General features: G+C 44.6%; 1 protein-coding gene across 3 annotated transcripts in view; it reads right to left on the reverse strand.

Annotated features, from left to right (window-relative positions):
- The window catches only part of ADGRG7 (adhesion G protein-coupled receptor G7), a 1,782,456-nt gene that overhangs the window by 1,749,961 nt on the left and 14,410 nt on the right, over positions 1 to 18,085 (reverse strand). The window contains exon 2 of one of the 3 annotated variants that reach the window (XM_085622407.1): positions 16,355 to 16,404. Coding sequence is in view for 2 of the 3 variants with exons in the window: in XM_085622408.1 (XP_085478534.1) it covers positions 15,001 to 15,112 (112 nt within the window). In the remaining variant the exon portion in view is untranslated. Of the gene's footprint in view, positions 1 to 15,000; positions 15,284 to 16,354; positions 16,405 to 18,085 lie in introns of those variants that run through there. The other 2 variants (XM_085622408.1, XM_085622405.1) reach the window with 2 other exon arrangements.

The raw sequence follows: 18,085 nt of genomic DNA on the forward strand, positions 1-18,085 counted from the left end.
CGGAGCGGAGTAGCAAGCAGCGAGAAAGGAGCGGGAGCGGCTGGCGGCTGGTTTCCTGGCTGGTTTTCCCGAATTGCTGCAGATTTCTGCGGGTGCTTCGATCGATGCAGCTCTGCTCCCACCAAAATACCTGCCAACAACGAGATTCTGCCGATTCTACCGATGAAATAAAAACTGTGAGTGCGGGCTGAGTTGGGGTTGGAGCCGGAGCTGTGGCGATATTTCTTGCTCTGCGCTCACAGGGCAACTAGGTTGGAGGTGCGCCTGTTGCTGGGATCTGTACAACCTCCGAGTCACGCTTAATTCTCGCTGGAGTCACAACAATTACTTTCAAGGCTGGTAAAATTAGCAAAATAAAAAAAAATATATATATATAAAACATAAAAAAATTAGCACTACTAGTACCATCAATTTGGATAATAGCCAACATAGTTAATACCCATTTTTGACAACAGCACGAAGCATATCTTATGACTGGCAGGACGAGCGCGCGCATGAACTGAGGAGCAGAGCAGTGGAGCAGGAGCCATTGCCTGAGCCAGAGTGGGGGTTAAACTGCTCTGTAACTCCCCCCAGACAAATACACCTACGCTGCCATTGATGTCATTTTCACCACAGCCATCGCCTTTATCATCATCGTCTTTACCCTCACCTTCACCTGCACTAGAAGCAGAAGCAGAAGATCTCTGTGTAAAGACCTCTGGGTAACGGCAGAGAGCGATAAATACCCCTACGCTGCCACTGCTGCTATCTCCACCACCGGCATCGCTCTTACCATCATAGCCTTAATCCTACCCTTACCCTCACCTTCACTAGAAGCAAAAGACCTCCGTGCAACGGCAGGGAGCCAAGGAAACGGAGAGGTCGGAGGTTGGAGTTGGAGTTCAAATAGCTTTTGATACTCAGCTACGGATTTTTCAGAGTTATATTCTTTACTCTGACTGAGGTCTGGACTGTAGGCTCCAGTTCACAATAACAGAACGAAGAACGAGGCAACCGGCCGTTGGTCCACTGGTCAGTGGCAAAGGATGAGATCAGGCAAACAGAGATCTTTAGCCCCGCAAAAGAAAAGGAAACGGAGAGAAAACCTAGAGTTTGCGAGCCAAGAACCAATAAGGTCTCTAATTTCACTGCCAAGTACTCCTGGCGGTAACTCAGGCATGGCGGCCTTGGGCGATGAAGGATTAGATGCAGCTTTTTCAAAAAACTCACAACCGAAAATAACGTCTAAATTTGCCTTTTTGAAAGACGCTGGCTCAGCTGTTTTTTCAAGCAATATGAAACTAAAGGGGCTCCCAGCTCCGTTAAGCCCGATAGTGTCTATCATAAAGAGATCTACTGGAGGATGTAATAACGGTGGCGAAACTCTAACCCAAGGATCATGCACCAACACCCTAGCACTGCCCCCGTTAGAAGAGGGAGGCCTTATCCATCCCGAGTCGATAAATTTGGAGACACCTGTTGGACCTACCCAGGGAAAAGTCCTTTTTAAACCCACAGGTTTATTAGCAGTAGAATCAGCACAATCAGCTCAGTCAGAGCCTACGAAGAAGTATACCGATGAACTTGTCGGAAGCACAAAATGCTCCTCCTCAAGAACCAATTTACTAATTAAAACTCCTATTCACTCCAAGTCTTCTCTGGGTTGCAACTATCCTGAACTAACATCAGAATCTGTCCTAAGCCCTACATCAGGTGTTAGCTTGGAGGGGAGCAAACATACAAACATATTTACTCCAATATTACCAGCATTACAAGCATTATCTGCTTTGGAGATGGAAGGAAAAACAGTTTCAGAAAACAGCTCTCCTCAAAATGTGAGTGGGCAAACCTTCTTGCATAGCAGCCAAGCTTTGGAGAGTGCTAGCGCGGTGGAGCGCAATCTCTCTCTTTTCAACACCAATGAATGGGACAACCTAATGTTTCCACATACAAGGGAATTCCCTATTTATTCTCAACCACCGCTACCCCCAAAAGAGGATCCAAAAGAAACCCCTGGGCTAGAGAAAGCATGGACAACAGCTTTGGAAATCTTGCAAAGATCAGCAGATGCAATGAATTTCCTAGCTGATAAAATGGATATTCAGATCAGCCTTCTGGATACACTTGCTACATATATAATCAAAATTGATGAGAGAATCCTGAACTTGAACAACTTGATTAAACGGGCACAGGAAGATGGGGAGTATCAACAAAAAGGCTGTGGCTGCTCACCAATAATAGAAAAATTAGGATCCCTTCCTGAAACGATGGGGAACTTACTGGCAGACTTAAAAGGATTTGCATACCTTAAGGTATCATCCCCGAGCTGCAAAAGACAAGACCTGACACAAGTAAATAATGATATGGAAACAAATAGCCAAGGAGGGAGCAGGGACGCGTTAAACCGTTCTCTCCCACCCAAGGTTACTTTAGCGATTGCGAGCCCAAAGAATAAACAACAACAACAACATCTAGGGGAGGACAAAGTTTCTATAGCTTCCAATACTTCTCCCTCCTATCAACAACAGGCCACGATTGCGAGCCCAGAGAATAAACAACAACAACGTCTAGTGGAGGACAAAGTTTCTATAGTTTCTAACACATCTCCTTCCCATCAACAACAGGCCATGGCAGATCAATCTGGCAATGGGAAAAGACAAAGGAAAAGGAAGGGTCGAAACAAGATCAGCAGGGCGAGAAAGGGCCTGAGTCTTTATCCCTTGTTCAATAATTGTAGAAGGCCAGCAAGCACAGTCCTCTATAATCAACTGGGTATCGACGATCCCGGTGACAAAATAGAGGTTCAATTATTTACCTCAGGAAGAGATCAAAAAAACAAATCGGATTTATGGGATGGAGCTGAAAATAAGGAGCTAGCCACGATCGATGAGGTCAACACAGGCCCAATAGAGGGAAACAAGCAAAAGGACTTAACCATCTTGAAAGGCACGCTCTCTCTAAACTCAAAGGAAAAAAAAAGGACAATAGCCTCAAGTCCTAGTGTCCCTCAGGACTTACCCTGTTCAAAGTCTTCGGATATCCAGGCTCCTCAATTCACTTCAAGTAAAGGCCGTACAGGCCCTTACCAGTCGGATGGGCCATGCAAGAATGAAGAGCTGACAAAAACCAGGGGAAAAAACTCAAGTAGCCCCAGCGTACAAACCAGTCTATTTCCTCTGCCGGCCCAGAACGCAAAATTGGGCTGCCCACTACAAAAAACAATAGGAGATGCCCTGCATTACGCGGCTGTTGGTCAGGGGAGACTAGTAGAAAGTCAAGCAGGTTCGGCTTACAGTGACAACACAGCCACGCTCCTTTATCCGGAGTACAAATCAAAAGGTAGCTGGGACATACTAAATCGAGGGAATATAATTCGACTGCTGAAAGGCTTGGATCCATCAAATCCAATTACTTCGCAGGACATAATCTCTATAGAATTTATCGCTCCTAGCACGGGACAATCGAACGAAAGTACAAAGGTCATTTGGAGAACGCAAGAGTTAGCGGACAAAATCCTGCAACAAGCGGATGCCTTTAATTCATGGGGTATTCTCATTCAACCTGGTAAAGATCCAGGCTACCCACATCCTTTGTGGGAGCAACACGGCCTTGGAATCCCAAATATAGGAAAAAGTGCGGTATATTCCGTCCTGAGGGGCGCCCGAAACCAAACTCCTCCTCCTGATGCAAACAACGCAAAAAACCAAGGAGAAGAGATCAAACTCAAAGGGGATGTAAGCAATGCAGATTCATGGTCCTGGCTTGCGGGTGCTCTGAACTCCACCAGGCTACTACGCTGACAAGACCATCGCCAGCGGGGATATGACACCAGCCCGTTAAGGATCTGCTCGTGGAATATAAACGGGCTAGCAAGGAAAATGGAGGACTCAGCTATAATTGCTTACTTACAAACGTTTGATATCATACTCCTACAGGAAACATGGCTACCGGATCCACAGGAAATCGAAGGTTACAAAAGCCACCATATCCCAGCCCAGAAAACGAAATCTACTGGAAGAGGCAGCGGTGGCTTAGCAATATTCATATCAATCAAGAATGCTATTATATCATGGGACCTGGCAAATGATTCTCTTTCTCTGCAGATGGTTGGAATTACATTTAGAACAAACAAAGGGCAGCCTAGGGCATTAACTTTAATAAATGTCTATGTTAGACCAAACTCGGCGGCTAGACAAGCCTTTTCAGATGAACTAATTGAGACCTTAGTGAGAATGAAGTCAAGCCTGGAGAACACGGATTTCATCCTATCAGGCGACTTTAACATGTGGCTTATGTCAAATTCACATGCCAGTGAGGTAACCCTTGCTCAAGAAAATGGGTGGTCCATCCCAGCACAAGTCCCTCCCACATGGCAAAAAAAAGATCTAAAGGGTCGTTCCTTACAAATTAACTTGGAAAATCTTGGGCTAAGGGCTCTAAATGGGCGATTCTATCCCGACAAACCTCCAAGCCCTTCATACTTATCAAAAACCGGGGCATCTTTGATTGATTATACCTTTGTTAACCTCGGTCTTTTACAACACATTTCAATTTTTGGATTTGGTAACATCGTGGGTAGCGATCATAGACCCCAAGAAATTCTGATTAACATCAGCTCACAACAGCATGAAGAAGTAAGGGCACAAATTCACGAGAGCCACACAGTGAATTTAAAACGTATAAAGTGCACGGCTCTAAACTTACAGGAGGTCTCCACCGCAGCCAAACAAGCCTACGAACAAGTATGTAGGGACCCAAAGGATATAATAGCATACTGGACGACGTTTGTAACAGCACTGACAGCCAAGTTTGCTAAACAAACCAGGCAAAGAAAACCACATGATAAGGAAAATTTAACATTTTCAAGCACAGTACTCCGACCAGCAAAGAAAACTGTGAATCAACTATGGAGGAAACTTAAAAAAAGGCCATCGGACTCAGAAACATTAATAAAGCTGAGAACAGCACGCAACCATCTCAAGAAAATCAAAAGAGAACTTCAAAGGGAAAACTGGAATTCGTTCTGGGCCAAATTATACCAAGATATCAAAGCGAACAACTCGGCCAGGTTCTGGCGTACCATTAATGGCATTGGCGGGAAAACCACAAAAGTGGCAGCTTCAAACATCTTGGAGTCGGACTGGAGCTCTTTTCTGCATTGCCATTTTTGTGCCCATTCAGTAGTACCCAATGAACAGGGACGAGAAAATATGGTGGACGCAATAAGAAATGAAGTTCACTCGTCCATTGGGCTGGCCAATAACAACATCACAGTCCCTCCTCTTATCGATCCAGATCCCGCTCATCCAACAAACAGGACAACACCAAGACTCTCCCATTTAATCAGCACTGAAATACTAACAATTCAGGAGGAGGACATAGTAAAACTGATCAAAAAGGGCAGGCAAGACGGTGCCCCCGGCCCAGGAGGCATTCCCCCGGCTTTGTATAAAGAGGATCCAGCTTTTTGGGCATCAAAGCTAGCTCCTTTGTTCTCTTGTATTTTACAAAAGAACATTATTCCACCCCTTTGGCATGGCTCGATTCTGGTGCCAATCTTTAAAGGAGGAAACAAGCAAGCCCCTGCGAACTACAGACTGGTCGCACTCATTGACAATGAAGCAAAGTATTTCGCTGGGATACTGTTGAATTCACTACGGGTTTGGGCGGAGGAAAATCAAGTAATTCCGCCAAACCAAACAGGCTTTATGAAAGATACAGGGACAGCAGTCAACCTCTTGTCACTGTCCTGTTTGATAGATCAGGCAGAATCTAGCAAAGGATCTCTTTATATGGGATTTATCGATTATAAAGCCGCATTCGACAATGTCAACAGGGCAAAGCTCTGGCAGAAACTCAACAGTCTGGGCATACCAAATGATCTATTAAGAGCCATACAGATGCTGCACCATGACACCTGGGTCAGGATCAAAATTGGGGACGGATCAAGACTGTCTCGTCAAATAACAACATCTAGAGGCCTAAAACAAGGATGCGTCTTGGCCCCCACCCTTTTTAATCTTTTTCTATCAGACCTTCCTGAGGCACTAAATAAAATAAACTCCCATGCTCCTAAACTTGCCAGCTTTCGCTTGTCAAGCCTCTTATATGCAGACGATTTGGTCCTTTTAAGCAACACAAAAGTAGGTCTGCAAAGATTAATGGATGCAGCTGCTGAGTATTCAATACGGAATGAGCTCCAGATAAATAACAAAAAAACAAAAATCTTGGCGGTGCGTCCTGGCAAGCCCCGGAAGACGGCTTGGTTCTTAAATATGGTGAGAATTGAAGAAGCACCTTGTCAAAAATATTTAGGTGTATTTTTTAACAACAACGGTGGCTACAAAACTCAGCTAGAAGAGCAGAAAAAAAAGGGAATAGCACTTTCTTTTGCTCTCAGCTCCATCTTTAAGAAATTGTTTGGACCAACATTCACCCCAATTTTACAGACAGCTCAGGCAAAAGTCATCCCCACCCTATCATATGGAAGCGAGGTTTTAAAGGGGCGGGACAGTGGCAACTTGAACACAATTATTGCAAAAATTTTTAGAACAGTGTTTAAGCTTCCAAAAAACACCTCATCAGCACAGATCAGGCTAGAATTTGGCATCAGCAATCAAACTCTGGCGAGACTAATGAGTTTTTTAATAAACTGCCATAAACTAAGGTCATCAAAAGCCGGGAGTCTGGCACAATATCTTTGGTCCAATATATATACAAACCAATGGCAGTCGGGGCATGCATACTGGGCCAAAGGCCTGGCAACTTTGAACCTAACAGAAGCATGGGATTTGCAAATCAGCCAAGGCGAATTCAAAAGATTGGCAAAAATAAGCATGAAAAAACTTTCTGTAGTAGAGGACAAATCATGCCTCGCAAAAAGGTCACATGGATGGCTAACCCTCAACACGTACTCCAAATTGTCTTCTCAGGGGTACCTAACTTTACCATTCTCGGCTCATACTAAACTTCTTTTCTTAAAACTAAGACTGGGAGTACTCAACCTGCTTTGTCATCTGCCGAAGTGGAAAAGAGATCAAACACAGCAGCTATGCCGCCTTTGTGGGAAACACAGAGAAGATATAATCCATATTCTCTGTTTATGCACATGCCTGATGCAGGATAGAAGGTCCCTCCTAAGGAAAATTTGGAACAAATTGGAAATCAGATCCTGCAGAGCCGCAGTTTTAGCAAGTTTCAACTCACATAACCCGGAGCTAAATTACGCCTTAGTCAGGTTCATGGAGCAGGCCGACAAAAGAATAACGAAAGGGTCAAAAAATTGAAATCATCATCATGGACTTAGCTGGGTGGCTGTTCTTGAGGGGCGAGGTTAAATGAACTTGAAAGCACCCCACACCAAAACTTTGCAAAAAATTTTATCATAGAATTTTGAAAATGTTTTAGCAAGAGCGAAAGGAGAATGGACTCCGAACCTGAAAGGCTGCACTTTTAGTCACTTAATGCACTTTATTGATTGCACAGAATGTCATTTTAAGAATCAGTACAGTCTTATGGTAATATCGCAACCTCTTAAAGTAATTAATGAAATCATTTTTTTTTTTTTTTTTTACACAAAAAACGTTGCCAATCTATTTGGGCTTATGTTATTGTATAATGAAGTGGATTGCAAAGGTTATTTTAACTAAGCAATAAAGTATTATTATTATTATTATTATTATCTTCAGAGCCTGTCTGTGCTCCTCTGTCCCACTCAGCATCACTTGGGTTCAGGCCTGAGCAGGAATGCACCCCGGAACAGCTGGCAAGGGTCCCATGCCAAGTGTGACACAAGAGCCGTGTCTGGCCATGTGCAAGCTGGGCCGCGGCACAGGGCGCCTTGCTTCACAGGGGCGCACTGAACTTTAATAGAAAATAGTTTCCGTTTTATTTTATTAATCAAAACTGCCAACACTTGTCCATTATGGAGTAAAACTGCCACACATGTATGGTTACTCGTGTCCCATGTACTTACTTTGTAGCACTTGCCTAGGTTAGAAAGTTCTGTCGTGTTTCAGCCCCACTCTACCTCCTTCACATGCATCACTCCTACCCCCTAAGGGAGCAGGCCAGTGCTAAATATGGGTCACAGAGGACTGGTTATGATGTTGCAGAGATACCCTCCTACGATCCTACGTAGTTGTGCCTTCACTTAGGAAGACCACGTGGGGTGGTATGGGCATCTTCCAATGGCCGCAGTAAATCTCTGCAAATTCGCTGCCACGCAACATCAGTGATCTGCAGGAACAGAAGAGTGTTTGGAAAGCATTGAAGACTCTGCTCTTTACTCTTTAATTCCTGAACAGTGTCTTCACAGGGATCTGGGCTTTCTGCTCTTTCTCGCTTAAACTCGCCCTGCTTTAGCGCCATGAGGCCTCTTTTGGTATTTGTGCATTTTAAACATTTCCGTTATTTTATAATGATCTTAAACACGTTTTTCATTTCTGTTGGTTTTCGGCAGTGGCCGAATTAACCTGGCACTTCATGGTAGATTTGTTGCATTGCCAGCAGCAAAGGCTGGTACAGCGAGCTCCTCTCCTTGTTTACTTGATTATTTAAGTCCATAGTCCTGGCGGTGGCAGGGTGTTACCCATCTATGTTGCACCTACTGTCAAATGACGGTATTGGTCCGGTAGGCAGTAACTTTCCTCTCGCTCCTGTCATTGGCTCCTTCACCTTTCTTATTGCACTCACTGTCCTGCCCACCCGGGCATCTCTTCGCCTCTCATAGGCATACCCCCATCTTTATCCTCAGGTATAATCCACGCTCCCTTCTCAGGTAACACCTCACCTCCCTCTTCAGAGGTGCAGCCTCACCTGGGGCCCAAGTCAGCATTATGAAGTAACCGGAAGACGACACACACTGCCATTTATAACCCCCAGCTGAACATACTTACTTCTTTACTAAGACAGGTGTGTATAAAACTGAAATGAAATATAAACGTTGAACAATTACTAATTTAAACACTTAGAAGAGTTTAAACAAGCATTGACATAGCCAATAGGTCTCGCCTTTGGAACCTTATAAGTGTTAAGCCATGCAACAGTTGATGTTGTTGCACCAAGGATATAGTGCTGCATAACTAAATACCTATAAGGTCCCAAAAGCGAGACCTATTGGCTATGCCAATGCTTGTTAACTGATGTAATGCACCACAGTTATAGACAATTCAAAGTGATGCTCAGAAAGCATGCCGTCCGAGTCTCAAGAGACTACTGCTGTATAAAGGACTGAATTTTGGGTTTGTCAGACTAATTCTTCCCATTAAGTACTTGTGTTCCCAGTGAATCCCTGGACACTAGTGTGAACAGGGTATGTCACTAACGAAAGGTGGCAGATAACATCTTGTTGAATAAATGAATGAATGACCAAGATTTATCAAGCGCACAAAGTTCCATAGGCATCTAGGCACTGTAGTATTGAAAAACCACCCAGTGAACTGTAGAATACAGATTATACTCTGCCCATCTATACAGTGAATAGCCACGTTTTTAAGGCTTTTCTGAAATGGAGATGCATTTTCAGGGATGTAAGATAGTGGGGAGAATGTCCCAGAGCCTTAATGCTGCAACTGAACATGTGTATCACTTCGCACCATAATGCATGGTCCAGGATAGACAACTGGCTAGTCACATGCGCTATTGCATCATGGACCATAGACACACTACACCTCACACGCACGCTACCAAACCACGCCCCGGTGGTGCAACACTGGAAGATACCACAAACATTACCCAACGCATTCAGCTGGCGCCTGCCACCACATGCACTCCTTGATACCCCATTCAGAGAAGATATTAGAACTGACATTACACAATATTTCTCCACTATTGAAGGTTCGGTGGAATCCTGCTCGATGCTGTGGGAGGCGTTCAAGGTAGTGATTCGAGGGGTTTGCATATCCAAACAATCAGGGGTGTTGAATTCTATTCAGTCTACCATAGTAAAACTTGAGCAAGAAATCAAATCCGTGGAACAATTGTTCTTCCAGACTAGAGAACCTAGGCATCTGGCCACCATAAGGGGAAAAATCTCAGAATTTGAGGAAGAGGCAGATAGAGAGACCCGAATCTTAGGGAAACGTTCAAGAGCACACAGTTATGGGAAGGGCGATAGGCCTGGTAAAACTCTCGCTAATGCACTCAGACATCGCATTTCTCCTGCCTTTATAGCCGAGTTATTGGACGAGGATGCTTCCCCCATCAGAGGTTAAGAGGCTACACATAAATATCTCACTAAATATTATTCCTCATTATATACGGCAACACAGAGTGCACCCCACCCCGACCTTGGTGAATATCTAGAATGTTGAACTACTCTGGTTGAGTGATGCCAACAGAGCCTACCTGGACGAACCTTTTTCAATAGAAGACATCACACAAGATATTAACAGCTTACCTGGCGAAAAAGCGCTAGGGCTAGATGGCCTGACTACCACATTTTATAAGACTTATGCGGAGGAGCTGGCGCCTAGGCTGTTGGATGTATATCAGGAGTTGTTAGAGATAGGAATCCTTCCGCCGACTACGTGCGAGGCAGCAATCATTTCCCTTTTAAAACCAGACAAGGCATCTAATCCATGTGACTCATATAGACCCCTGTCGTTAATCAATGTGGACGCAAAGATCCTGGCCAAACTAATAGCTAGCAGACTACAGCCGCTATTAACGCTCATTGCCAGGCCAGACCAATCAGGATTCATCCTGGGCAGGTCAACGGCCAACAATCTGTGCACATTCTTCGCTACGGTGCACCAAATTGACCCCCAATTACCGGCCGTTGCAGTGTTTCTTGATGTAACAAAGGCGTTTGATTCCTTGGAGTAGCCTTTCTTGTTTACTGTTCTACCTAGATTGGGATTTAGTCCCAATTTTATCAAACTAATAAGCCTGCTCTATACTAAACCCAAAGCCCGACTCAGAGCAAATAATCTAGTATTAGAACCATTCTATATAACCCGTGGAACTAGGCAGGGATGCCCGCTCGCAGTGGCAATGGAGCCCCTAGAGGCCAGATTTCGAAAGCACCACACCACATGGGGTCTGGGATTCACAGACAGGAGTCTTATAATATCAATGTATGCAAATGACATAACATTATGTATTTGCAAACCAGATGAAAACCTTAACCCCGTGCTGAGAGAAGTCCCTCATTATGGAAGGATGTCTGGCATACAGATTAACTAGTCAAAATCCTCTGTTTTACCGCTGACTGATACCCCACTGGAAACCAACTTGGAATTCCCGCTTAAATGGGATGTTGGTGCTGTCAAGTATCTAGGGGTGTGGTTGAGCAGAGACTTGCAGGAAATATGGTGAATGAACTTTGGCAAGTTACTGGACTGGTTGGAACCCAAGTCTAAACTTTGGGCTGCCCTGCCTTTGTCACTGGCTGGCAGAATTGCTATCACCAAGATGATAGTTCTTCCTAAACTTTTTATACCTATTTGTTAATATACCCATTCCTTTAACCAAGGCCTTTTTTAATTCTCTCCGCTCTATTGTAATTGCCTTAGTCTGGGCCGGTAAACAACCTCACGTGAACTGAGACCTGCTAACAGCCCGCTATCCGGGGGTGGAATGGGTGCATCTGACTTCGAACTCTACACACTGTGTGCGCAAGCCCAATTCCTTCACTTCTGGATACATCCCATCCCATTCCAGCTGCACGTGGCCATTGAAACAGATATAGCTGATCCCACCCCTCGACACGTAGCTGTCTATAAACCATATCACAGATCAGCAAACAAAATAAATACAGTTGAGACCTTGCGTTGGGCCTGGGAGGGTTTAAGGAAACGTGTCGGGACACCACAATTTTACGTGCCCACCACTTCAGTTGCACACCACCCTCCTGTTCCCTTCCTTAATGATAAGGGTTCCATAGCACGGGCACGCAGCATGGCCATTTCCACATTAGGGGACCTGTACCCAAAGGACACCTTTTTAGAGCAGCCACAACAACAGGAAGACACTCATATACCACCCCTGAACTTATTTCTATATTTCCAACTCCAAGCCACTTGCAAGACAATGCACTCGACTTTCCCAGCCCCCCCAGATATATTGAAGCCGCTATAACTTCTATTAACTACACCATCACCTCGTAGAATAATTACTAGATTGTACAACCTCACGCAAACAAACACCCCTTGGGTTACCCCAAGGCACCAACACAATTGAGAAATGACCTAGAAGAACTACTCACAGACGAGCAATGGTTATTTTGTTGCTCACAGCTGAGATATTTATCCCCGAACTATAAGCTGAGACTTATCCATTTCAAATTCATACATAGGATGTATCGCACCCCCATGCAGTTACACAAACTGAGGTTATGTCCTTATTCGCGCTGCTGGAAATGCACACGTGAAGCAGCTGCCTTACTGCATGTTGCGTGGAGTTGCCCATCCATTGCTGAATTTTGGAAAGAGGTGTATGATAGTGTACAAGCTGTCACTGGAGTGTTGCTGGAATATACCCCAGTGGTGGCACTGCTGGGATATGTGGGGGAAACCCCACCTGATAAACGCTGTTTGGTGGCCTTGATGCTACTGCTCGCAAAGCGTAGACTGGCCATACGCTGGGGTGCCCCTAGAGCCCCCCAAAGGGCTGCGTGGGTGCGAGATATTGCTTTCTGTCAGGAGCAGTTGGCGGCATTCTGGGACCGTATGCCGAAAGCATCTCAACCAAGGGACATATGGGAACCTTTCAATACCTGGCTCAGAGGACATGATGTGGACCTCCCGGATGACTCTAGTCCAGTGCCAGTTGTCTCCCCGCCCAGATCGCCCCAATAGCCGCCTTAACAATCGCCGCATTGCACAAATGTCCCTCACATATATGGGTCCGCCTGGCTCGAAAAAAGTGATAAGGTCAATCATAGCCACCCTTCCCCTCCCCATTTAATGAGCCTAAAATCTATATGTTTATTTAGCCCACAGCTGACATTGTTATGTTCCAGTCACTATAACTGTGAGAATTGTGATAATGTATTATACGGATGTAACTTTTTTCCTCCAAAAGAACAAAACGCACTGGAGCAATTAACCTGATTTTTATTCAATATTGGTGTTTCAAAATTTCTATAATGATGTAACTCGGAACAATGCTGTGTAGTGTTAACATGTAACTGTACCTATGTTATAAATATACCTCAACAAAACTCCAATAAAAAAAAGAAGCACTTTTACTTATGGAAAATCCAGATCTACTGACTTTGTCGAGGCTACTTTCTTAACTGGCTATTTTCGTCTCTTCACATACTTCTGGCCTGACGGTTCCACGGGATATGGATGTGGCCACTGTGCTTGCATAGGACCACATATTGGGTCCCCTACACTGTAGTGAGCCCTTCATCTCACTGTGTCTATCAAGCCTTCCCAGTCTGTGAGAATATTTGGAATTTTGCATCAGGTTTGTGTCACAAAAATGACACAAATCCATGCAAAGTGTAGAATTGGGATTTACTTTCCAGTGCAAAGCGTGTTTTGCACTGAAAGGTAGCCCTAAAGTAACGTAAAGTAGCTATGTGCTACTTTGCGTGAAGTGGGCATACCATGGGTGGTACATGGGCGCTCTCATGCAAACACCCATGGGTTTTTTACGCTAAACCCTATTAAAAATTGTAGACAGGACTTTGCCCCAAAAAATAAAGCCTCTTTGAGGCAGGTGTTAAAACAGGAGAAATGTTTTAATTTCTGCTAACTTTTCCAACATTGCATGTGTGCTGTACTGTACCGCACATATCACATGTGGGAAACGTTTTAAATGCTGTCCACGCATAGTATTTGGTACTGAAAGGATACCCTTCCAGAACATAACCTATGCTAGATTCCCACATACACCCTAGGGTGTGAGAGTGTGTGCGAGGCACAAGGCAAGTAGGAAGAGCTCAGCTGAGCTCCATGTCTTAGCAAACACAGCGCCGTTCTGCTCTCCCCCGTTCAGGCAATGCAGCACAGCAACTTTGCTTGCTGCACTACGTTAGGTGAGATGCTAGTAAATCTACCCCCCCCCCCCCCCGCCATTATTAAGCTGCTTTCTGGTTGTTAGAGGCCTCAGTCACCAATAAAACAAACACACTTTTTTTTTAAAAAAAAAAAACGAGCTTAAATGAAATACAGAGCAGCAGCATCTCATGATCAATATAACGTGGATGTTGTCTTCCTTATACAAGCCTAATACACTGGAAATTAGATCTATCTGATCAGAATTCCATGGGTGTCCTGCCTTGGCCCTTATCAGCCTGACGCCTTCAGTCCGCCCTGGACAACAGTGCTTTGCACGACTGCAGGACAGAGGACTCTTTCCTATAAGTAGAACAGTCAAACTGGAAGTCTCAAAATGTGAAGTGTTGTTGGGTAAAAAGCAAGAAATAGCTGAAGACATGTTATGCTATCCAGTCAGATGTCGACACTGACATGCCGAATCTTGAACGTGACTTGGAGAATGGGTCCTAGATGCTCTCATGGTAGGTTAACGCAGTGCAACACTGCTGTTTCAAATAACTATTCGTTCGATCATAAAATACATGGGATCATTTGTAGGGTGACCAGAGAGCTCCATGTCACCGGGACACCTTTTTTACATCCCCCTGAACATTGCTTTTCCATATTGTTTTTATCAGGTATTTTGGTCCAATTGCCTCAATTAAAATGAACCAAGACTACAACTTCCAGAATGCACTCTATTGGTATATCAAAACCCAGAACTGGAAAAATGATTGCCTGGCGCCATAGAGTCATCAGGTCACCGTAGTAATTTTTGAGCTTTTATTCTCAGACGGGCAATCAGTCATTCTGACGTGCGCCTGCTGACTATCTGCCCCTTTTCACATTACAGTGAGTTCATTACTAAGGGCAAGGGAAGCCCCTCGCTGTGCGTTTGCCATAAAGGATAAAATTAAAAAAGACGAAACGGGAGCTCTACATACTGCAACCTCGCGCGCCCACGTCGCGTGCTGCCACCAGAACGTGCATGAAATAAAAAACACTTAAAATGAATGGTGTACTGTACCTTTATAGACGTTTGATATGAGAAGCCAAGTCAACAAAGTGAGCAGGAAGGCCCCAAAGAAGCAAAGTAACCCTTTGAACCAAGACGTGAATTGGCTCCAGTTCTGCAGCATTGCTGTGCGTGGAGCTGATACCCCCGGAGCAACAGAGCTTATCGGCGACCAGGCCCACAGAGAGCTCTGTTCCTAATGAATGGCGCCAAAAATGATCTCGTGCAGGCCAAGTGAAGTGTCAATGTACAATCCGACTGGTCAATGATTGCTCAGATACCTACAGGAAATAGGAGTGGTCCAGTGGCTGGAGCTTCCCTCCGTAAGTGCTGAAGTGTTATGCCCCCTAGTGTCCTCGATAGGCTGTGCACCTGTTTGAGATACAAGCTGTTTCACTCAATGTTCTTTGTTCATAGTTTCTAAATAAGTAAAAACATGGAACAGGGCCAGTGTGCTCCCATTCTTATTTGTTAATTGTAAGCATTGCCACTAGAATTCAGTGGCGCTGGAAGTAGGAGTCCAGATGGTGTAGCAGCCCCCCATAAAACTTGAAAACTATTAGATAAAGAATGAAAATTAAAAAGGCCCTTTAAAAGTTTTTCTTCCGCCAGTATGTTTTGTGTTTTAAATGAAGCACTGTCAAATATCACCTATGTTTTAGTGAGGTGACGTGTTTGGACAGCACCCTAGTCGAAAATCTATTGATGACGATTGCCAAAATTAAGTGATTTCACGTCAGCAGCATGGTCAAATTAATAGGAATTTACCACTCTTGCCACATAATCCACCAACTGCTGCATAATTTTCAGATTTCGACAAAAAAGGTTTGCAGCTGAGCTGGTCAGAATATACTAAAAAAGCACTGCAGGCAGTGCTGTACACTGGCAAACCTTTTGCAAAGTCAGTGATGAAGTGGAGCCACATATAAGCGCCACTCCTGGGTGCTGATGTCAGTTTCTTGTATAACCAGTCTCTTTTCCACTCCCACACCCTCAAGACGCGGAACATGGAACAAAATATCTGATATAGAGTGCTGATATCTAACTCAGTAGCATTGTAGATGGTAAAGAGGCCAAGCCATAGAACTGAGAGGTGGAAGGGTAGAACTGAGAGGTGGAAGGGTAATTCTATGGATAGACAGATTATTCACCTGAAAGAGCATTACCAAAGGCAAGTATACCTAAGGCAAGTAACTTGTGCAAATTATGGATACTTCTAATCTCAGATTCCGCACCTTTAGAATAGATAACATAGCAGTATCTCCCAAAGTTGAATGATATGGAGAGTGAACTCAGCCCAGAGTCCTAGAGAACCAAGCTGGTAAAGGGACTGTGAGAGGTTGTGCCCCTGCGATTTTTCTCTTACCTGTACATTGCCATATCGTCCTCAAGATGGATCCCTTGGCGTTACGAGACCTGAAAGAGAAAGGAAAAAGGGGTCAAACTGCCCACACCACAGTCACCTAGACAGTAAAAGGCGACTTTTAAACTGGGAAGCGGCTTTAGGGACAGGGAGAACCAATCCTGCATAGTCCGGCCAGAGGAAAGGGGAACTGAGAAGCCAGAAGGAGAGATGAAGGAGGAAGTCGCCTGAAAGTGCTGGGGTTATATACAAGGAGGGAGGAAGGACTAGAAGGAGACGCTATATGTGGTGTTGATGAAGGGGTACTCTAATGAACAAGTTACTTACCTTTGGTAATGATGTATCTGTAAGAGACATATGTAATAATAGATTCCTTACCTTTAGAATTATCCCCAGGCGTCAGACTGGATCCAGAGATTTTTTTCCCTAGCGGGGACCCCTGCAAGTCGGTACGTGGCGTCGGTCGACTACGAGTCCGTTGTTGGTGTTGTGGTCGCCGGAATGATGTCACGGTATCTACTTAGGCACCGCCCCTGCGCGCTGACATCAGTTCTGACACGACTTTCCATGCCAGCAGCACAGAGCCATGCAAGACACAGACCACTGGTGCAAATAACTAGGGCCCTGGAAGGGAGTCCCTATCCGTAGAAGTTAGTTCGCAGAACGGGGAGGATGGGTGGAGAAGTAAGGAATCTATAACTACATATGTCTCTAACAGATACTTCATTACCGAAGGTAAGTTACTTGTTAATCTGAAAGAGACTGTAGTTATAGATTTCTTACCTTTAGAATAGATACTCCAGCAATGCCAGCCCCGGAGGTGGGTCTGCAAACCAAGTTCACACTAGCAAGTCCTGGAGAACAGGATGGCCAAAGTAGCCGTCTTTCCGGACTTGGCTTTCCAGGTAATAATGTTTGGTGAATGTCTAGCTGCCTGACAGATGTCAAGGAGTGAGACTCTATGCCCCAAGCAGACCCTCCAGGATATCGCGATTTCGCGATTTCGCGGTTTGCCGCGAAATCGGCACTTTTGCAAAAATGCCGCGATTTTTACTAAAGTGCCCGCGAAATCGGCACTTTTGCAAAAATGCCGCAATTTTTTACTAAAGTGCCCGCGAAATCGGCACTTTTGCAAGTGATAATGCAGTTTTACAGTTTCAGGTAAAATATTTCTCAACTTACCTTTCAGTAACATTTAATTTTCAGCAGTGCCAGTTAGCTAGTTGGTTCCGGTGGTCTCGATTTTGGGCAGGGCATTTGTCAAGACAATTATTTTCACCACTAGTATTAGGCGATATTTGCATCACTAACAGATTTTACCCGCTCTCAGCGCATATACCATTTAGTGTGCTTGGCTCCTTGGTTCTATTTCAATATGTTCCTTGCGCTCGATGATCTATGATCAGGCTATTTTACTCATCATGGTGGTTATCGACCACCATTTTAGATTGCATCAGGAGAGTTTTCGGGCTACGTGAGCAAGGGTAGTAAGTGCAACATACAGGCATAAAGTGAGGTGCGACAAAAAAACTGAATAGTCTGGATTCAGATTAGGCAGAATGCCTATATAAAGCACAATGCATAGGAAGCAATTATACCTTTGTCCCCGAAAGCAGCAGTTTATTCTGATATCAGGGCGGTTCCTATACGGTACGATTGGAGCACTTCAGCTCTATACGCTGTAAGACCCGTAAACTTGTTATGCTACGCAATGATTGCACTGCAGGGTGCAGG

This window comes from Triturus cristatus, chromosome 8 (genome assembly GCF_964204655.1).
Source record: "Triturus cristatus chromosome 8, aTriCri1.1, whole genome shotgun sequence".
In the NCBI taxonomy this organism is placed as follows: domain Eukaryota; kingdom Metazoa; phylum Chordata; class Amphibia; order Caudata; family Salamandridae; genus Triturus; species Triturus cristatus.